Source organism: Amblyomma mixtum, chromosome 10 (assembly GCF_055824585.1).
Source record: "Amblyomma mixtum isolate Tamu chromosome 10, ASM5582458v1, whole genome shotgun sequence".
Classification (NCBI taxonomy): domain Eukaryota; kingdom Metazoa; phylum Arthropoda; class Arachnida; order Ixodida; family Ixodidae; genus Amblyomma; species Amblyomma mixtum.
This window is the reverse complement of record NC_143021.1, coordinates 12,801,149-12,823,684: the sequence shown is the minus strand read 5'-3', so window position 1 is coordinate 12,823,684 and position 22,536 is coordinate 12,801,149. Positions and strand designations below refer to the sequence as shown.

Below are 22,536 nucleotides of genomic sequence, written 5' to 3'. Positions count from 1 at the left end.
AAACAGCTCATGAGCAGCGCTCAAATTTTGCATTAGGAAGTAAGGTAATCGTCGGCAATTTCTTGTCCATAAGACAAGTGGTAACATTAATGTATGCTGGGCGAGCAAATGTAAAGTTCATTGGAAGCATCAGGGGCAGGTGAGCGATTACGTTTGAAAATATTTGAAATTTGAAATTTGGTCCTGTTTGTTGAAACGGGAGGCAGTAGCCGCGCCGGGCATCACCCCTTTACCTTGAGACAAGTGGGTGCTGGACGCCGGATCTCCCACCACGACAACCTCAGTTGTATTCCATCTCCGGAAAGTGCAGTCTCCCTCCTTCGCAGAGGACGGAGAAGGGGAAGGCCCGGGACGTTATTCGAGGGGGCTAGGAGACAGGGCTAATAGTAGTGTTCGTGACTTGCCGTGGTCGGTGATGTAGCGTGCTGCCTTTCTCGTCGATGGAATTAATGGTGGATGTTGTGCTGTTGCAGAAAAAGAACGTCAGTGGTGATTGACTGATAACGTCGATTATTATTGCACTGTTGTCATTCCTGCGGATGAAAAAGTAGTCCATGCTTGTGACGAAGCGCGACTGCGCTGTTGAGGAAGGTGCACGTTTTCTGCTCTTCTTCTGTTTATATCTTTCTATTTATTTACCAATATTGAAATTCGAAAAAGGGATTTAAGCATAGTGGAAATACAACATATGGGTACATAAGCGCAGACAATAAACAAAGAGGAAACTAAGTGCATTGCTTAAGTGACGACACAGACAACGTCCTTAATCAGTAAGCCAACAGAGGCAAGCAGCAAATGAAGTCAACAAAGGCTCAGTAACTTCGGTATTAGTTATGTTATTGATTCAATAAATGTCCTAAGAAAAAAATTTAAAGCAATTCTTTTTTACGCGGAATGCTATCATCGTTAGTTGATGCTTCTGCTTTCTCGCATGTCCAGAACAAATTGTAGTTATATCAAAAAGGGTAACATTATAATGTCCATTTACAACCTGATACATGAATATTAGCCGAGAAACTCGGTTGCGCTCTCTTAGTGCAGGCAAGTTGTCTCGTTTTAAAAATTTTGTTGCTTTTCTCTGCCTTTCTCTGCGTCCTTCGAGCTTTTTTATGCTAGTTTACGTTCAGGGATTCCAAATGACGGTTGTATAATCTAGTACTGGGCATACTATTGTGTTACATGCTAGTAAGCGAACGGGGCATGTGGACAGTTTTAACTCTCCTCTGAGAAAAAACAACTTATTACAGGCATTAGTAGTAACTTTATCAACGTGTTGATTCCATTTGAGGTTGTGAGTTATCCACAGGCTAATGTATCAGTGTTATCTTACCTCAGGTAAAAAATATTGGAAGCGGAGTAATTGAACTTTAGCTTAACGTTTTGTGAATAAGGCACATAAAACAGTTTTCTCAAAATATACACACATCTGCCAGCCTTGACGCATGGCAACACACGCCGCGGCGGCCGAATTTCGATGAAGGCGAAATTCCAAAGTCATGTGTACTGTGCGATGTCAGTGCCCGTTAAAAAACCCCAGGTGGTCGAAATTTCCGGAGCCCTTCACTACGGCGTCTCTCATAGCCATAGTTGCTTCGGGAAGTTAAACCCGAATAAATCAATCAAGGCAAATATCTGCTGAAATGCAACATTTATGAATATTTGTTGCGTGGGGCTTTCTATTTCTGGGTATAATGCACGGTCATCTGCATATTCCTTTTTTGATATCCACCCCTCGCCCAATGTACTTCGGGGCCTTTAAGGTACAAACAAATAAATATAATTTGTTTGTTTTTTTACGGGAAGTTCATTTACAACATCGTTTAATAGAGAAAAAGAGGAGGCCCAAAAACCGAGCCCTGGGCAACGCCAGAAGATTGTCACAATAATGACGTTTAGAAGTGATGAATTTTTTACGTCCACTAAGGTAATCTTAAATCCAGTTATTAGCCTTGATTCTTGAAGAATTTTCTTCAATTGCGGCGGTTGAATTTCTTTGGAGGAGAAATTCTAGAGGCCCGTGTACTGTGCGATGTCAGTGCACGTTAAAGAACCCCAGGTGGTCTAAATTTCCGGAGCCCTCCACTACGGCGTCTCTCATAGCCTTAGTCGCTTTGGGACGTTAAACCCCACAAACCAAACCAAACCAAACCAATTTCTGCACTAATTTATAGTTAGTGACTTTGTCCAAAGCTTGAAAAATTTCATATGTCGTCTGTCTGCTAGCCATTTCTGCAAAATTTCCGTATTCATGCAATGTTTGTGCCATTTGATTTATTGTTGAATAGCCTTGAGCCTTTTTCCTTATCGATGTGTTACACACTGTTCTTGCCCTCGCCTTGTGTAATGCCCACGGGCCCTTCAGTATTCAATAAATCAAATGAAATCTACGCTGAAGGGTTCTAAGAAAGCTGTTTCTGATGGATTGCCGAAATGAGTATGTCAAAATTTTACACGCAGTTGCTTTCTAGAGTGCCTGACCCTGGCGGTCCTCCAGTCACTCGTAACTTAGTTAAAGTGGAATAATTTCACAAACAAAATATCTAAATATTTGGACACTCATCCCCGTAGCGTTTGCGAACCCCCTTCGGAATGGGGTCTGGGCCAGAAGATTTTCAAATGTGTAGATTAAGCATCACATTGAGGACGCCCTCTTCAGTTCACTGGACAGAAGGTATAGGAGGGAGGACAGGAGAATAATACATTAAAATGCCATCACCTTGCGTAAAAACCGATTTGAAGTGTGCATTAAATAAGTTTGCAACTTTTTTGTTTTCACGAGTAAGCCTAGCTAAGTCACAGACATCCTTAACCTTGCAAGGCGAGTTTTGAGTTTTCATTTTTTTTGTTTAACCGCTTTAGCTGTTTTTAACCCTAGTGTGCCACAAGAAATCCAGTGTTTTTATATTTCTTCACTTTTGTAATTCGTGGTGGCGCGAAAGTTAAACTAGTCGTTTATAATATTTTTAGATATGACCCAAAGCCCATTTTCATCGCATCTGCTATTTGCAGCTCATAAAAAATCATTGGAACTTGTCAATCATTGAAATTTCATCTACCCGGCAGAAATCAGAGAAAGAAAAACGTTGCAGTTCACACCATCGCCAAACTGTAGCCTATGAAAATATTGCCGCCGACCACACCGCTGCACTGCCACAAAACCAATCAAACAGATATGAAAATCTTTTGAATAGTACGAGTAGAATGCAAAATAGGGCGACGCCATATTTACTTTGTATTCGGGCCTCAGTCATTTGAAGTGTGTTCGCCTGGCACGGCTGCGTCGCTGCGAACACGGCACTTCATGAGCAGAAACATACTGCTTCTGGTGGTTGATATCAATAAATTAACAACGCCCAGTTTCTTTCTTCGTGCGCGTCCTGCATTTCAACCAAGTCACATCACTCACTTCGCAATAGAAGCCATTTGGACTGAGCTGTTTGTCCAATCGTCGCGATGCAGAATAACTAATGGGGAGTGGTGTCTTACGTGATATAAGGAGCTGCTGTCGCGGCTGGCGAGTACTCCTATACAAAGCCTCCTGTATTATCAGTGCCTGTCAGTTCATCCACTGTCTGAAGTGAACAGCGCGAAAACCTCGTTCACCAGTCATCTGCAATATGGAGCGCTTCGGATGGAGACCAAAACAGCGTCACTTGAGCAACAAAGCCACGCGGCGCTGATCCATAATTCCTTTATCTTCCCTCCCCCATTTTTTCTTCTCTCTCTCATGTGATTTTATTTAACTCTTCGTCGCTATAATACTCTACCCACTCCCCTGCTATAATGCTTCGGCGCTGGAGGGTTTACTAAAAAAATAAATAATCCAGCCAGCAGCGGCAAGCGTGAGAGCGATCGGCGAATGGGCGGCTGCACGCGTGCAGCCATACTGGATTGGATTGGTTTGCTGTGGGGTGGGCGGCAACGTATGACGCTGGAACTTTATCCATTGAGGGTAGCCTAGCAGCGCTGCTCGAGAACTAGCGGGTATTAAATGGGATGTCATAGGGCTTGGTGAGGTTAGGAGGACAGATGAGGCGTATACAGTACTCAAGGGCGGGCGCGTACTGTGCTATCGTGGATTAGCGGACACACGAGAGCTAAGTGTGGGATTCTTCGTCAATAAGGAAATAGCTGGCTATATAGAGGAGTTTTATAGTATTAACGAGTGGGTACCAGTATCATAATCAGGCTTAATAAGAGGTACAAGCTGAATGTGGTGCAGGCCTACGCACCTACATCCAGCCATGATGACCAGACCGTTGAAAGCTTCTGTGAAGACGTGGAACCGGCAATGGACAAAGTAAAATCACAGTACTCTCTTTCAATGGGGGACTTCAATGCGAAGGTAGGCAAGAATCGGGCATGATACCATGCGGTAGGCGACTGTGGCGTAGATTCTAGGCATAGTGGCGGACAGTTTTTTGTAGAATGCGCAGGTAGAAATAAGTTACGGATCATGAATATCTTTCTCCGGAAACGAGAGAAGAATAAGTGCTCGTGGAAGAGCCCCAGTGGTGAGACTAAAAAAGAAATAGACTTCATACTATGCGCTCACCCTTGTATCGTGCAGGATGTGGAGATCCGCGGAAAGTTGGGTTGTAGCGACCACAAAATGGTAAGGTGTCGAATTAGCTTATATTGAGGAGAGAACGAGCGAATATAGTTAATCGGAAGCCCATTAAAGAATGTATATTCCATTTATTTTCATCAAAGATGGGGGAGGCGCGGCAAAAAGCTGCGATAGCAGCTTGACAAGTCCTCGTCCCCTACAAAGCAGCAGCAGTACACGCCGACAACCCGACACATCTTACATCGAAGAATCAAAACAGAGAAAAAAAAACAAGAGAAAGAAAAACAGATATATATGATAAAGTATACAATGTACTGCTCGTACAATAAAAAAAAACGGTAAAAAAATGTACGACTTGCACACACCAAAAGCATAAACTTGTTAACAAATTGATAAGAAAGGTATGTACACTGCACGCAGTTCTGTTATGCGAGAAAAAAAAACATTGAATACAAGTTTCTAAGTAGGAGGAAGATTACATACTAATATCAAAAAAAGGAAGCATTGAACACTCTAAGTACACTGTAAAGAAAAATGTAATAGTAAAAAGGAGCGCACAAATGCAATACAGCAACCTAAAGGTGACACTGGTTGATAGTTCATAATAAAGAAAGCATTCACAAATGTATGCATTCATGACAACTGAAATAGGCAAAGCTTAAGTACGAGTAAAAAATATTCAGAACACACAAAGGTAGCAAAAAAGAGAAAAAAATGGTGCTTTACAAGAACACAGATTTCAGTTCATGTGGCTTAAGATCATGAATATCTATGTTATCCTTTAGGTATTTGTTTAGTATATTAGGAATTCGATATTTTAGTGTCTGAAATCCATAATTAGTCCGGAAAGAATGCACTTTCCAAAACTCGAGATTGCGTGTGGGGTAGCGTGATGGACCTTTCATGGCTAATTCGGCGAACCTTATTAAACTATTGCATTTAGCTTTCTTTTCTCTGATAAGCCCAAGGCACAGGTGATAACTGTACATGTTTTCAAAACTTATTGTGCCAAGGTTTTGCATTACAGAGTATATATCACAGTCGTATTGAGAACGTGTAATAATTCTAATAACCCTTTGCTGTGTAAGATGGCCACTGGGACGGTTAGAGGAGCAGGGCGCCGGTGGCAGACGCAGAGACACAGGCCTCGTAGACACACAGGTCGAGCACCGAGAGCTCACACACAAAGCGATGGCAATGCCGCTCAACACAACGGTCAGAAGTTCGTCGTCGTCTTCGCCGGAACAAGAACTTCTTCGTCGTTACAACTGCCCCCCACCCGGGAAGGAGAGGAGCCATCCTGGCGACTTACGGGGTGGGTGAGATGGCAGGGTCGTAATACGGCTTTAGGCGCTGCACGTGAACAGTCTCGCGTCCGCGGCAGCGAAGATCAGAAGACGGCATCAGCGGTTCCACCACGTAATTAACAGGCGAGGTGCGCTCCACAACTCGGTAGGGGCCATGAAACTTCGCAAGAAGTTTCGAGGAGAGGCCTGGAGTACTGGATGGAACCCAGAGCCACACGAGGCTACCAGAAGAAAAGTGCGGGGACGTGTGTTGGCTGTCGTGGCGGGATTTCCGACGGTATTGGGCCTCAGTTGTGAGAGAACGGGCGATTTGGCGACACTCTTCTGCGTGTCGTGCAGCTTGCGAAATAGTAGTACACTCAGATGCGTCAGGCTGGTATGGGAGAATGGTATCGAGTGGAGCAGAAGGATGACGGCCGTAAAGAAGATAGAACGGAGAGAAGCCAGTAGTCGCGTGCGTTGCGGTGTTGTAGGCGTACGTCACATACGGAAGGACGAGATCCCAGTTGGAATGGTCTGATGAGACGTATATAGAGAGCATATCGCCGAGGGTACGGTTAAATCTTTCTGTAAGGCCGTTAGTTTGCGGGTGATAGGCAGAGCTTGTTCGGTGAATGATGTTGCACTTGCGGAGCAAGGCTTGCACAACTTCCGATAAGAAAACGCGGCCTCTATCACTCAGCAGTTCGCGCGGTGCGCCGTGGCGAAGAATGAACCGTCGCAAAATGAAGGAGGCGACGTCAGACGCTGAGGCGGATGGAAGGGCGGCAGTTTCTGCATACCTCGTCAAGTGGTCAACTGCGACGATAGCCCAACGGTTACCGGCTGCAGTGTAGGGAAGAGGTCCATACAAATCAATGCCTACGCGGTCGAATGGGCGTGGTGGACAAGGTAGCGGCTGCAACTCGCCTGCAGAAGGGTGGGCAGGGCGCTTGCGACGTTGGCAGGGCAGGCATGAGCGGATGTGCTTAAGGATGAAGTTATACATTCCGCGCCAGTAGTAACGCAGCCGGATCCGATTGTATGTTTTGAATACTCCAGCGTGTCCGCATTGTGGGTCAGCGTGGAAATAATCACAGACTTGCGAGCGGAGGTGGCGAGGAACAACCAATAACCACTTGCGACCATCTGCGCTGTAGTTGCGGCGGTAAAGGAGATTGTCACGAATGGCGAAGTGAGGAGCTTGGAGACGGAGAGCGCGTGATGGAGAAGCCGCCGTAGTGTTAGAGAGGAAATCAAGCAGAGACGCAATCCAAGGGTCCATGCGCTGCGCTGAAGGCATGTCGTTGATGTGAAGCAACGGAGGGGAGTCGTCGACTGTTGAGAGGCCGGCGAGCTCAACCGGAACTGGGCAGCGAGAAAGGGCGTCGGCATCTTGGTGCTTGCGTCCGGTGCGATAAACTACACGGGCATCGTATTCCTGCATACGAAGAGCCCATCTTGCGAGGCGGCCGGAGGGGTCTTTCAGGGAGGATAACCAGCAAAGCCCATGGTGGTCCGTCACGACATCAAACGGACGACCATAGAGATAAGGGCGGAATTTGGTAAGAGCCCAAACGATAGCCAAACACTCTTTTTCCGTCACTGAGTAATTGGACTCTGCCATCGTCAGGGTGCGGCTTGCATAGGCGACAACGTACTCATGAAAGCCAGGTTTGCGCTGCGCGAGTACAGCTCCGAGACCAACACCACTGGCGTCGGTGTGGACCTCGGTAGGGGCCGTCGGGTCGAAATGGCGCAGGATAGGTGGTGAGGTGAGGATGCGGCGTAAGGTATAAAACGCGTTGTCGCATGCGGGCGACCACTGCGAAAAGTCGGAGCTGCTGGATAGGAGTTGTGTTAAAGGGGCAGCAATCGATGCAAAGTTTCGGATAAATCTACGAAAGTAGGAACACAGGCCAAGGAAGCTGCGCAGTTCTTTGACAGATGTAGGCTTGGGAAAAGCAGCGACCGCTCGAAGTTTGGCTGGGTCTGGAGAAACGCCTTCCTTCGAGACAACGTGCCCTAAGATAGTGAGTTTACGAGCGGCAAAACGGCATTTCTTCAAGGTTAGCTGCAAACCGGCGTCAGAAAGGCAGTTCAAGACGTGCCTCAGGCGATGGAGGTGGGTGTCAAAATCCGCAGAAAAGACGACGATGTCGTCGAGATAGCAGAGGCATACCTTCCATTTTAATCCCCGCAAAATGGTGTCCATCATCCTCTCAAATGTTGCAGGCGCATTACAAAGGCCAAATGGCATAACTGTAAATTCGTATAAGCCGTCGGGGGTTACAAAAGCGGTCTTGGGGCGATCGGCCGCTTCCATGGGGACCTGCCAATATCCGGAACGAAGATCGAGGGCAGAAAATAGTTCGGCCCCTTGCAAACAGTCCAAAGCGTCATCGATGCGCGGAAGAGGGTAGACATCCTTCCGCGTAATCTTATTAAGGCGGCGGTAGTCGACACAAAATCGGATGGAGCCGTCTTTCTTCTTGACCAGCACAACAGGCGAAGCCCAAGGGCTACTGGAGGGCCGGATCACGCCGTCTTGGAGCATTTTATCAACTTGCTCTTCGATAACATGGCGCTCGGTGGCAGATGGACGATAGGGGCGCTGCCGCACTGGTGCGTGGTTGCCGGTGTCGACACGATGGGTGACCGTGGAAGTTTGGCCCAAGGAACTCCGATGACAGTCGAAGGAGGAGCGGAACTGGTGAAGGAGGTTAAGAAGCTGCGTCCGTTGCGGGGAAGGAAGATCGGTTTCGATAGAGCGAAGGAAGAGGTCTGTAGCGGAGGAATCAGGCGCAGAAGATGGAGGGCTGAGCGCAGTCATGTCTAGATGAGGTGAATCGGCGGGGTCCTCACAGGTGAGAATGGACGCAATAGATTGTAAACTGCCGAGACATTCGCCATGGCGCAAAGCAGTAGGGAAGGAAAACGGGTTAGAGACCCATAGCACGGAAAGGCCTGCAGAAATAGTGAGCACAGCGTAGGGCAGCGGGAGGGACTTGCGGCGCAGGAAAGTGCAGGCTGGCGTGAAGAGAACAACGTCATCACAAACAGAGTCACAAGAGATGCTTACAGCGCAGTGGAGCTGGGAGGAAGGATGATGTCTTCAGTGACGACGGCTTTAGCGCACGGAACAGAAGGAGCAGCGTCTGGCGAGACATTAGGCAAAGCGGAGAACCCAACTTCTGCGCGAGCGCAGTCGATGACAGCTTCGTGACGCGACAGGAAATCCCACCCTAAAATTAAAGCATGTGAGCAAGAAGGCAGCACGACGAACTCGATGGAGTATAGTGTGTCCTGGATTCGAACTCGAGCGGTGCATGCTGCTAACGGCGTAATCGGCTGTGCGCTGGCCGTGCGCAGCGTGAGTCCCGAGACTGGCGTCTTCACTTTCTTTAAAGAAGTACATAACTTTTCGTCCATTACCGAAATCGCTGCACCGGTGTCTATCAGAGCCATCACAGACACGCCCTCAACAAAAACATCAATAAGGTTTGCAGGTGATCGATGAGGTCTTCGAAATTTCGACGGGGGCGCAGTTCTTGCCTCCGGAACTGCGGCGCCTAGTTTTCCTGCTGAGGAGAATCAGGGCGACGTCGCATGGGGGAGATAGAGCGGCGTCGAGGCGAAGGGGAGCGGCGGCTGGAGAGGGCTGAACGATCAGGGGAGTAAGGACGACTTGGCGTTTGGTCGACAGGCTCAGAATACTGACGGGTTGAAGGCCAGTACCCCGAAGATTGCGCACGTGGGGCTGGCGCTTGGAGATGGCGACGGCAGTAGCGCGCGACGTGGCCAGGCACTCCGCAAGTGTAGCATACAGGACGGTTGTCACTGGTGCGCCACGGATTGCTTGCTCTTCGAGCTGGTCGCAGGGCAGGTGCCGACGCTTGCACAGGCACGTACATTGTAGGATAGGACGACGGCGGGGGCTGTACTAGAACGTCGGCGTAAGTCCGAGGACCGGCTACAGGTCTTGGGGCGACGTCGGCGCGAGGCATGGGACTGGTGACAGACCTAGGAGCAGCATCGGCGTAAATCAAGGGTGCGGCGACAGGTGGCGGAGGATGGAAGGATGGAAGCGCCTCAGTAACCTGGTCTTGTATAGCCTGTCGAAGAGCCGGGGCCAAATAAGGCGGCGCCTGTTGAGGGCTAGACACAAGAGAAAGTTGCCGAGCTACCTCTTCACGGACGAAATCTTTGATTTGTTGCAGCATAGAGGTGTTGTCAGCTGCAGGCGCCAGTCCAGAAAGCGATACAACCTGGGCTTGTTGGTGTTTCCGAGTCAATAACCGCTGTTTGCGCAGCTCCTCGAAGCTTTGGCAGAGCGTGAACACTTCGTTAACGGTGCGCAAGTCACGGGCTAATAGCATCTGAAAGGCATCATCGTCGATACCTTTCAAGATGTGTTTTATCTTGTCGGCTTCGGACATGTTCGCATTGACACGTTTGCATAAGTCAATGACTTCTTCTATATAGCTGGTGAAGCTTTCGCCGACGTGCTGCGAGCGTTCACGCAAACGCTGTTCAGCCCGAAGTTTCCGGACAGTGGGGCGACCAAAGACTTCGGCAAGCTTCGTTTTGAAGGCTGTCCATGTTCGGATGTCTCCCTCATGGTTCCGATACCAGAGGTTAGCGACCCCCGTTAGATAAAAAATTGCGTTGTTCAGCTTCGTATCGTCGTCCCATCTATTGTACAGGCTCACCCGTTCATATGACGCGAGCCAGTCTTCCACGTCATTCTCATCAGCTCCGCTGAAGATTGCCGGATCTCGCTGGCGAAGGGAGCCGGCGCAGATGAGAGCTGGTCCCGTTTGCACAGATTGATTTTGGGCGTCTTCTGGCATTTCAAGCGTGGGAAGAGTGCGGCTACGCAGCTCCACGATGGAGATTTCTATCCGGCGACCTCCACCAAATGTAAGATGGCCACTGGGACGGTTAGAGGAGCAGGACGCCGGTGGTAGACGCAGAGACACAGGCCTCGTAGACACACAGGTCGAGCACCGAGAGCTCGCACACAAAGCGATGGCAATGCCGCTCAACACAACGGTCAGAAGTTCGTCGTCGTCTTCGCCGGAACAAGAACTTCTTCGTCGTTACAGCTGTAATATATTCAACTTGTTTATGTTAGTTAGGGTAGTAGTACCCCCAGACCAGACTACAATATTGTGAATGAGCGACAAACAAGGAATTATATAGGAGTAACAAAATATTTTTAGGGAGGAAATCTCTATGTCTGTACAAAATGTCGTTAATCGAGGCGAGCTTACTTGAGATGTAATCGATGTGTCTGTCCCAGGATATATGTTCCGTGAAGATCACTCCCAACGTTTTAAATTCACTGACTATTTCTATCTCCGTATTATTTAAACTAAGCGTTAAATTAGATAGAATCTGTCGTGTCTTAGGACGGAAAACAATCGCTTTTGTTTTAGGAATGCTGATTACCAAGCCATTTTCCTGTGCCCAAGCAGCTACCTTAGCGAGTACAGAGTTAGCTATCATAAACAATTCAGTGCTGTCATCGGAAGAAAAGAATATGCTAGTATCATCGGCGTAAATTACGAACTTAGCTCGATCATCAAGACTGGCGATATCATTTAAGTATAGATTAAACAAAAGGGGACCAAGAATACTCCCTTGAGGAACTCCAGTGTGCGTTTGTATTAAATGTGAAGGGTGACCATTGACCTCAACAAATTGATATTGATGAGAGAGGTATGACAATTAATTTCCATGCATTCCCGCGAATGCCATAAGATTCCAACTTTTCGAGGAGTAAGGTTCTGTTCAGGTAATCAAAAGCTTTGGTGAAATCAACGAACACACCCAGTACAAGTTTTTTTGCTTCTATATTATGTAAAATATACTCCTTTTGATCAAGTAGAGCTAACTGGGTAGACCGATGTTTCCGAAACCCGTACTGTGCGCTCGACAATGCGTCTAATGTATCTAAAAAGGAAACAAGGCGAACCAGAAGAAGTTTTTCTAATCCTTTAGAGAACGCTGGCAGAATTGATATGGGACGGTAATTACCGAGGTCACTGTGATCTCCTTTTTTATAAATTGGTTTCACTTTCGCTACTTGAAGCTGTTTCGGGAAGGTACCTGAAGTAAAACTCAGATTGAAAATGTGCGTTATTACAGTGCGATACAATCCATAACGTATTTTAATGGCTCGATTTCCATCCCTTGAGTGTCACAGCTGCGTGAATTCTTGAGATTCAAGAATGTAGAAGAAATTTCTTCGTCTGAAGTAGGTGTAACAAATAAGCTGTGTAGGCAAGGAGGGTTATTAGAAAGCTTTGTATGTCTAGATAGCTGAGAGGTAGGGAGGCTAGCGAAGTGATCATCAAATGCGTCGGCTAGGGAAGCCCCATTAACTATTTTTCCATTTATCAAAAGTTCTTCCACTGGGCTAGTTCTTTGTGAGCGGCACAGAACTTTATTTAGTTTCTTCCATGTAGATTTACTATTATTTTTAACTGCACTAAAAGACTTTTCTAGGTAGTGTGTTTTAGCTTTCTTACATACTTAGCAGCGCAAAAAACGAGGACCAAAGCGAACGAGGAGACACAACACAAGCGCAGACTATCAACTGAATTTTTATTCACGAAAGGGAATCTTTTAAAGGCGTTAGAAAATACAAAATTGAAACACAACAACCACTACCGCGCGTGCAAGGAAAGCTATGACATATCAATCCTGCGTGAAAACGAACAATAACAGGATAACAAGTGGAATCACATCAAGCCAACCCCCCGTACTGTCTGCTCATACTCAAGAATATGCGCACAAAAGGAACCTCCTTTTCCTACTGGCTGACCGACGGTGATGCGGCACACGCGTCTCCTTCTTTTTTAATCAAGTAAGCTTCCATCAGTTCCCGGCAAACCTTATCGCAGTTCCTGAACTAGGTGTTTGTCCTATCTAAGTCTGGAAAGCAGTCTTTGCAACCCCTGCAATGCAAGGAGAGGTTGGAAGACACGGCACCTTTCAATGGTCTCCGGTGTTCCGCTAAACGCTCATTGATACACCGACCGGTCTGGCCGATGTCATTCTTACCACAGGAAAGCGAAATGCGATAAACAACACCTGTGTCACAACCTGCGATCCTTTTTCTGTGGGCTATCGTACAACTGCCCCTCCCGCGGACACCACCATGCTCAAGCTTTTTTCGCACAACACTGCACACACCAGCAAGCTTGTACTTCGCGGTGTAAACAACGTTCACCCCATACCTCGCCCCCACTTTCTTTAGGCGATGTGAAATACCGTGGACATAGGGAATTCCTGCCAATCGTTTTTTCCTCGCATCCGCTTTCACGATGACCTCGGGCCTACCGGTCCTGGCCAAGATCCTTTCCGTGACTCTAGCCAGAGTGTGATCAGGAAAACCTGCTTCCTTAAGCTGGCGTATTTGTGCCAGGAAGCTTGTTTAAACCTTGTGGCAGCAAGATTTTGAGAGGGAGGCTTTTAGGCAAGAACTAGCAATGCGTGCCTTTACCCATTTAGAATGACCAGATCTGTGATTGAGGAGGGGCTTTTCCGTCCTTGGGCGATACTCCCACCACACCTCCCTCGCATGGCAACCAATCCTCAGATCCAGGAACTGGATGGAGCCTGACTGCGGTAACTCAAATGTGAACTTCAGACCGTCGCCACTTTCCTTGAATACCTTGACGACGTCCGGGATAACCCTGGGGGAACTATCTTTTAGGAGGATCAAAAAATCATCAACATACCGGAAGACTCTTTCAGCAAGATCAGCAAGGTCTTCAGCTAATTTAACGCCCATTCTGCTTAGGAATATGTCGCTCAAAACAGGTGCGACACGGGATCCAATGCAGACGCCAGACCTCTGGACGTACACTCCGCCCAGCCTTCCGGTCACCTGGTACATGCGGTAGGTCACGTGGGGGAGTCACATGGTACGGCACTTCCGGCAATTCAGCACTACTGGTGATTGAGTTTTGCGCCACTGCGTCCCGATCACGTCCACTTTTGTCCTTTTTTTATCTAATTAATTAACTGATGATCCGATCGGCACCAAATTTCTTGTCCCGATTCCTCACATAATCCCCCTACGATTACAACCACGATATTCCTTTATAGTTTTCAGAACCGCACAGGCTTGGGCAGGTAGGTAATTCATTGCAGTAACACAGGACAAAGACGAGACGGGACAAGCGCTAACTTTCAACACCGCGGATTTATTGCAGATCAGGGGCATATATACACTACTGATACAGCAAGAAGGGAAAAAGAAGAAACATGAAGGAACATAACAAAGTGCCACACGTCGTCATGCCAAGAACTCGAGCTCTTTCTTCGATAACGCCACAGACGGACTGCTGACGCATTTGTCTCCTGCCCGTGCTATCTCACACGCTTCCTTGATTTCTCTAGTTAGTTCGTTTCGGTGTCGATACAAAATGACTGTCTTGTCGAACAGAGGGTGGCATGGTGGTACTGCGTCACATTTTTTTGCAATGAGCCGCCAAATGGCCGTCTGTGGCGATGTTGCCAGCTTTATTGTTGTGCTCTAATAGGCGCACATTCAAACACCTACCCGTTTGCTCTGTGTACAGCCGACCACATGAAAGGTTCTAAATAAATGTTTTCACCACCACCACCACATGAAAGGGGAATTTTGTACACCACACCCTTCGTGCAAGGCGCGTAGGCATTTCTGTGCTTGATTCTGCACTCAGGTTTCCGCTTTCTGGTAGGGCAGCTATTTTTACTCGCACTCAAAAGCTTTTTAGGTGCCGTGGATACTACTTTCACTCCAGAACGTTGCCCTACCTTCCTTAGATTGTGCGAGACCTTATGCAGATAGTAAATGACGACTACCTTTTCTTTATAGCTTTTTTCTTCCATTTTCCTTCTCTCCTCCGCTCTCTGTTCGTCGCTCATGTGTGACACAACTTTTCTTCTGCGATGCAGGCCTTCAGCGACTGAGACAATGACGCTGTTTTTGAGCGGCTAGATGAACTAAGGATTTTAAAAATTTTTTGGTACATTGATGATATTTTAATTGTTTTAGGTGGACCTGTTTTTATTGACTCGAATGTATCACGAATTCTAGACTCTTTTAATGCATGCTTTAGGCCCCTAACGTTTACTCAGGAATTGCCGGCACAGGATAGCATTAGGTTTTTAGATCTGCGGCTGCGTTTCAACCACAATCATGCTTGCTGGATGTATGAGCTTAGACCCAACAAGCCCCGTTTGCCTTACAGCTCTGCTCATTCAAAGGTGGTAAAGAGGGGCATTGTTCTGCCCTTCTTGTCGAGCGCTCTCTGAAAGTCATGCGAACATGCTGTGGAAGGAAGTGTACAAAAGCACGTAGAACGTTCGCAGGCGGCGAGTTATCCCAAACATGTCATTGTCTCAGTCGCTTAAGGTCTGCATCGCAGAAGAAAAGTTGTGTCACACATGAGCGACGAACAGAGAGCGGAGGAGACAATGAAAATGGAAGAAAAAAGAAAGAAAAGGTAGTCGTGATTTACTATCTGCATAAGGTCTCGCACAATGTAAGGACGGTGGGGCAACGTTCTGGAGTGAAAGTAGTATTCACGGCACCTAAAAAGCTTTTGAGTGCGAGTAAAAATAGCTGTCCTACCAGAACACGGAAACCTGAGTGCAGAATTAAGCACAGCAAAGCCTACGTGCCTTGCAGGAAGGGTGTGGTGTACAAAATTCCCCTTTCATGTGGTCCGCTGTACATAGAGCAAACGGGTAGGTGTTTGAATGTGCGCCTAATAGAGCACAACAATAAAGCTGGCAACATCGCCACGGACGGCCATCTGGCGGCCCACTGCAAAAAATGTGACGCAGTTCCACTATGCCACCCTCTTTTCGACAAGACAGTCATTTTGTATCGGCACCGAAACGAACTAACTAGAGAAATCAAGGAAGCGTGTGACATAGCATGGGCAGGAGACAAATGCGTCAGCAGTCCGTCTGTGGCGTTATCGAAGAAAGAGCTCGAGTTCTTGGCATGACGACATGTGGCACTTTGTTATGTTCCTTCATGTTTCTTCTTTTTTTATTCCTGCTGTATCAGTAGTGTAGTATATATGCTCCTGATATGCAATAAATCCGCTGTGTTGAAAGTTAGTGCTTGTCCCGTCTCGTCTTTGTCCTGTGTTGTTTCCCGCGCTAAGATTAAGCTGTTCCTTTATAGTTCCTCGCAACCGCTGCCGACACGTTTTGCTGACACAAGCCCGCCGACATACCCAAGTAATGCTTTCGCATTATTAAGGATGAGGTGGGGCGCATATGGCAGGTGCTCTCAGGTAATGCATGGCAGTTTACCAATATCCCTCAAGAGAAAAGTATACAACAGCTGTATCTTACTGGTACTCACCTATGGGGCAGAAACGTGGAGGCACACGAAGAGGGTTCAGCTTAAGTTATGGAAACGCAGCGAGCTGTCGAAAGAAAAATGATTGCTGTAACATCAACAAACCGGACACGGGCGGAAGGGGTGAAGGAATAAAACGCGGGTTATTGACATCCTATTCGAAATAAAGAGGAATAAATGGGCATAGGAAGGGCATGTAATGCGAAGGCAAGATAACCGCTGGTCGGTTACTCTTAGGGCTTTGAGGGTAACAGAGTAAATTCCAAGAGAAGGCAGGCGTAGCAGTGGGCGCGGCCGAAACTTAGGTGGGCGGATGTTGTTAGGAACTTTGCGGGCTTACGGTGGCCGCAGCTGGCAAAGGACAGGGTTAATTGGAAAGATATTGGAGAGGGCTTTGCCCTGCAGTGGGTGTAGTCGGGCTGATGATAACGACGATGATAATGTGGTAGGCGGCTTAGGAAGATCTCAAGCTGGCATCAATGTGATTTGAATTATCGGTAAAACTCTGACGTTCTTATTCGGCCATACACACCATTGGTTACCTCGAGTAATAAATTACGAATTATAATCATTAAAACGATGAAAATGCATTACTACTAGCGCTAGGTATGAAAATCATTTTAGCAATTTCAGACTTTAACACCAATGAAAGATGTACTGATACCTAGTCCGCCCTTTTTCGGCCCTATCGCCTTTGTAGGAATGTTGCCCACTGGCGTAGTACTTTTCCAAGCCTCCGGCCTGCGCTTATACTGATGACCTTTCACGCTCTGTCAAAACGAAACGTGGGGTAGAGAAGGAATGTTACCAGCAATATGCGCTCCTGTAATCCTTCTGAGCGTATGCATTTATATTTAATTAATATAACTTAATATATAAATAATATATAAATATATTAATTAATAATATATTTAATTAATATGTGGCATTTTTCTATGCCTTTACAGCAAAGCGTCGGTGCCTTCTCCATTTTTGCGGCCTCTCTCACGCTTGTCACAGGTAAAATGATTTTGAATGTTTTCTTGATTATCATATATTAATTGCATGTGCAATCGCCGAAAGTGAGCTGAGCAAAAGTGGAATATATTTTGCCTTTCTGTCCACCAATTGGAGGAGGCTGTGTACTAGAAATAAGATGCCGGAATAACTGCACCCTCTGAAGTCTCTTCCCACTGAATACGATGGTTATAAGAGAAGTAGAACATAACATATATGCAATTAACGCTGAAAGCATCGCAAAGAGGCCAGGATCAAAGACAAGTAGCTTAGATGAAAAACCATTGATAAGAAGCCTACCAAGAACCAGTCGACTTTTACAGACTAGGTTACTATATGACGCCGAACTCTGGCTTCGATCTGACTACGCTGGATGTATGGGAAGTAGAAAAGAAGTCTTACAAGTAACGCTGAAAGCATTTCAAAGAAGCCAGATCAAAGACAACTAGCTTAGATGAACAACCATTGATCGGAAGCCTACCAAAAGACCAGTCCACTTTTACAGGCAAGGTTACTATATGACACAGAAGTCTCGCTTCAATCTGAATACCCTGGATGTATAAGAAGTAGAACAGAAGTCATGCAAGTAACGTTCAAAAGCATGTCATAGAGGCCAGAATCAAAGAGAAGCAGCCTAGGTGAACATCAATTGATGAGAAGCCTACGAAAAGCCCAGTCTCCAGAATACTTATACAGACAAGGTTACTATATCACGCAGAGATCTGGCTTCAATCTGAATACCCTGGATGTATAAGAAGTAGAACAGAAGTCATGCAAGTAACGTTCAAAAGCATGTCATAGAGGCCAGAATCAAAGAGAAGCAGCCTAGGTGAACATCAATTGATGAGAAGCCTACGAAAAGCCCAGTCGCCAGAATACTTTAAAGACAAGGTTACTATACGACGCAGGGATCTGGCTTCAATCTGAATACCCTGCATGTATAAGAAGTAGAACAGAAGTCATGCAAGTATCGCTGAAAGCACGGCAAAAAGGCCAGGATCGTAGACAAGTAGCTTAGGCGAACAACCATTTATAAGAAGCCTACCAAGACCAGTCGCCACAATACTTTTACAGACAAGGTTACTATTAGACGCAGAACTCTGGCTTCGATGCCAGAATTTCATAATTGCTTTTCATTCCATTGCTTTTCAGTTCCATATTCACCAAACGTGAAAAAGTGGCTTCAATGCATTCAATAATTCAAATGCAGTTAGCACATCCGCATCGTTTAACACTCTCCTATAGCCGACAGTGGTCGTACATATTAGCGGCTTTAGAACTCGTAACCCCAAGTCGCATACCGTATCATAGCATTACTTTGTTTAACGTGCCGTTTTAGCGCTTTGCAGACGCTTTGTTTCAGTAGAGATTTTTATTTTGAACTTATTTTCGTATAAATTGTTCGCAGTTCTCTGTGTGTCCAACTGCTTGGAGGTGAGGAGCACCCGCGTCCAATTTCTATACGCCATATTGGTTCGGTCGAGCGGGTGCTCAGTGTGCTGTGCATATTTCCTTAATTTCGGGTAAGGGGCCTTTGAATCTCGCGGCTAGCATTTCAAAATGCAATCCTCGGAACTTGCGTTCTTTGTGCTGCCTACTTTTCACTAGCTTATCATGCTAGCAGCAGACAAGGGAATGGAAAGAGGTGCTCGTTTATGACATAAATGGCGGAAGCAAGCAGACACCCAAACCAAGCATCAGATATAGGGATGTCTTTGTAGTTTTTCTCAATGGGAGGTTAATAAAAGCAGAACAGAAAACAACCACACGCCGCCAATGGGGTCCGAGCCCACGACCTCCAAATTTCGCGTCCCGTGTTCTATTATAGCTATACGAACCGAGCTACGGCGACGGCTATCCAATCTTCCGCTTGCGGGGGTATTTACCTGTATAGTGTAATTGAACCTCGCGAGTGTTCACCCACTCATCCTCGCGGCTGTTTTCTGTGGTGCGCTCTTGTTTAAAGCCTTGGGCTGTAGAGCAAGCTAGCACAACGGCAGAATAAACCTCAGTGAGCGCCGGCTTTCGCATCTTCTTGTCCAGTCGTATAAACGGAAGCGACACTAGCGCAGCTGCGCTGCCACCCCCTTGACTACAATGTGAGCCGCTTGAACCCTTGCTAAATTCACAGATTTCGAAAAAAAACGCCAGCGTTATAGCACCAGGCGCAGTTTGTAGTTTTCATTTGGTTGAAGATGCATGTGGACCAGATATTCTCTTAGCAGAACGCATTGTATTCAAAATATTGCTAGCACAGGCGTGCAGAGTATTTTTCATCTCAGAGCTCCTAATTCGAAGCTGAAACAGCGCAGAGAACTTCAGTGGCGAAAAGAAGAGCAGAAAGTACAAACGCAAAGAATAAAAAATCCAGTCCCGAGTCAGAGCTTTTACTGTGTGCTCTTTGATTTGACCTGTATTGTCACTGTTGAAGTTATGAGTGCCTACCAACATGCCTCAAACCTCAATGTTAATCTGGCGCCGTACCTGCGAAATTCTGATACCTTCCCTCGTTCTAAGCTGAGACATCAATACAATTCTGTGGCACCTCTCTTCCTTTCCTACCCGGCACCACGTATCCCCTTGCCCTGCTTCAATTTCCGGCTCGCTTTGACCACACTACACAAAATTAACTAAAAAATGGCAAAAAACCCATTCAGTGGATATCATTGCATGTTTATTTCTGTGAGAAGAAAAGAAAAATATGTGCTTCATATGCTCTCCGCAACCTTCCTGGCAACGCCAAGGAGCACCTAATCTCCCTCTATAACACCCCTTGGGAAGAAAGTTCCCTAGCCTCATCCTGGACTTCCTCACTCATCTCACTCATTCCTAAACAAGCACTTACCAATCTCCGGCCTTTCTTTCTGATTTCCTGTGTCGCCAATACAATGTAGCGTATGACATTCACTAGGCTTGGCCGGCATTTGGAGGCTTTCTCCCCCACATGTCCGCCGAGGATCTCTTCTCATCCTTCTTTCTCATCCTTCACTTTCGTCACCCATGGCAGCTCTCAAATTCATGGGCTTGTCACAGTCGATGTCCGCAAAGCATCCTTCCCTGTCTCTCTAACACCCAGTGTGGCTCCCGCATGTACATCTACGTATGTCATGCTTTCCTTTCTACCCGCAAGGCACGTTTCCGGGTCTCTGACCTAATTTCACCTCATCACCTCGCCCGCGATACACCTTAAGGTGCTGTTCTTTCAACTGCCCTTATTAATATTGCTATGGCTCCCCTCTCTGTTCAATTGTCATCCATCCCCGATCTTCATTACTCCTTTTATGCCGATGACATCACACTGTGGTGCTCGCGCGGCTCATGTGCAAGACAGCCTTGAACACGGCCTAGATCTCATTTCCTTTCTTGACTAGGCGGGCTGTTATCCCGCGCCCGACAAGTACGACCTACTTCTTTTAAGTCATTCTGCCCATCAATGAGCTCACAACACACTGATCTCCCTTAGCTTGGCCGGGGATCTCCAGTCCCTAAAGTTTCTCAGTGCCGCGTTCTTAAGCATGCCTCTACATGCCACAAAGAACTTCCAGGCTCTCCATACTGCTTTTTCTGCCTTCGCTCTGTTATTCACCTACTTTCCCGAGTCGTGAAGTGGCCTTCCAGCCTGCGGGAAGCGCACGCATGCCAACTGGCTCATGCACTGTCTATTAACAAATTTCTTCACTTCTTACAATATGTCTCCTTCACATAAGCCCAGCTGAGCACTATCGCCACCGCTGTCCACGGCCTCTACAAGGCTACTGTCCGCCTGCCTCTAATCCCCTCCACCTCTGAACTTTATGCCACTGGTCTCTTCCATCACCTTCGCTCTCTGTTCGCCTCTCAAGTGCAACTCACCGGCGCTGGTTTGCAACCAGAATCCTAACCCCACACCCAGACGGCTCCTCTTCGTCTTCTCTCCCTTCCGCAGGCTTCTAACCTCCGTACACCTCCTCTTGCCTCCAATGCGTCACCAGTCCTGCATGCTGGCGGCCGACATGCTGCTGCCTCTCATCATAGTTCCCTTTTAAATACTAATGGAGTGGCGTACACGCATGCCTCTCACGTAGCTCCTCGCGGCTCCGGCAGCCGAGTCCTCTTTCATCCACTTCTTTCTACCTCTGCCACTCACACTAATGGCCATTTCCTACACCCCACTGGCATACCCTCGGTCTAGGTCCTCTCCTTCATTCAAGCCACTCAATATTATAATTCGCTCCCACCTGTGCCTGATTGTACCATCTATACTGCCATTCACTGAAAAACATTGGCTGTGGCTTAGCTAAGGTTAAGCCTGGATATCTCGAAGCGAAAAGCTCTCGCTGCTTGTCAGCCAACTCCCAAGCTACCGCTTCTGGATCGGTGTTTCTGCGCCGTCCAACTGTTGCTTCTTCTTCCCCTTCCATGGCGAGTGTCTGCGCCTGTTCTATGGGCAAGCGCGCCTTATATACCCCTCCTTTCAAATGCGCACGGCTGCGGCGAAAGGTCAACGGTGGCGAGGAGGAGAAGCGGCGGCGCACATGCGCAGTAGCGCGCGGCGGCGGTGCGGCGGCGGCGAAAGGTCAGGCGACGGAGTCAATGCGCGGTGGCGACGACGGCTGCGGCAGCAGCGGCCACCTGCCTTCCGCGTGACGTCACTCGGTTTTGCGCATGCGCAGCTGTGGCAAATCTGTAGTGTGGCTCACGCGAAGCGCGGTTTTGACGAGCCTAGTGAAGCTTTTCGCTTCAAAACATTCCCACCACATCCGTCCACGGAGCTAGAGGCCGCACTTGCGTCTCTGCAGTCTTGCCCCGTTTTCCCGTGGTGCACCCCTGGTCACCCGGATTGACGGCAATAAGCTGGCTATCAAGCTCGCTCGTGAAACTCTCATCTGAGCACCGTTGATCCCCTGGCCAAGGCCCTCGGAGGGCGGGTCGCGACTGTCCCTTCACGCTACCATCAGAACATTAGGACGCTCCCTGTCTCGGCTGTCAACTGTACCTCGATTATCATCCAAGTCTTTCTGTGCGGGAGGCTCACATACATCGGCAGATACAACTTATAAAAATCGTCGCACCTGTAGGGCTTCACCTCTACAAATTCCATCGTGATCCTTCATGTACAGTCTTTGCCCAAAGTAACCCGGCACAGGTGGTTTGTTAATTAGCCGCGTAGCGAAGCACTCATTGCAGCCCTTAAGCTCTGATTCCGTGTAAAGAAGGGTGAGACCTTGTCCTCACATTATGGCACCGTTCGGTCTTTAGGGCTTCTGTAAACGCTCCGTTATACGTTTGAGAAGCAAGAACCTTTTGCTCGGTTACTTTTGGAAAAT

At 47.4% G+C, this 22,536-nt stretch overlaps 1 protein-coding gene across 1 annotated transcript in view; it reads left to right on the top strand.

Annotated features, from left to right (window-relative positions):
• Positions 1–22,536, top strand: part of LOC149325158 (sodium-coupled monocarboxylate transporter 2-like) — a 194,356-nt gene that overhangs the window by 40,127 nt on the left and 131,693 nt on the right. The window contains exon 4 of the mRNA XM_089563580.1: positions 17,182–17,233. Within this exon, the coding sequence (XP_089419706.1) occupies positions 17,182–17,233 (52 nt within the window). The remainder of the gene's footprint in view (positions 1–17,181; positions 17,234–22,536) is intronic.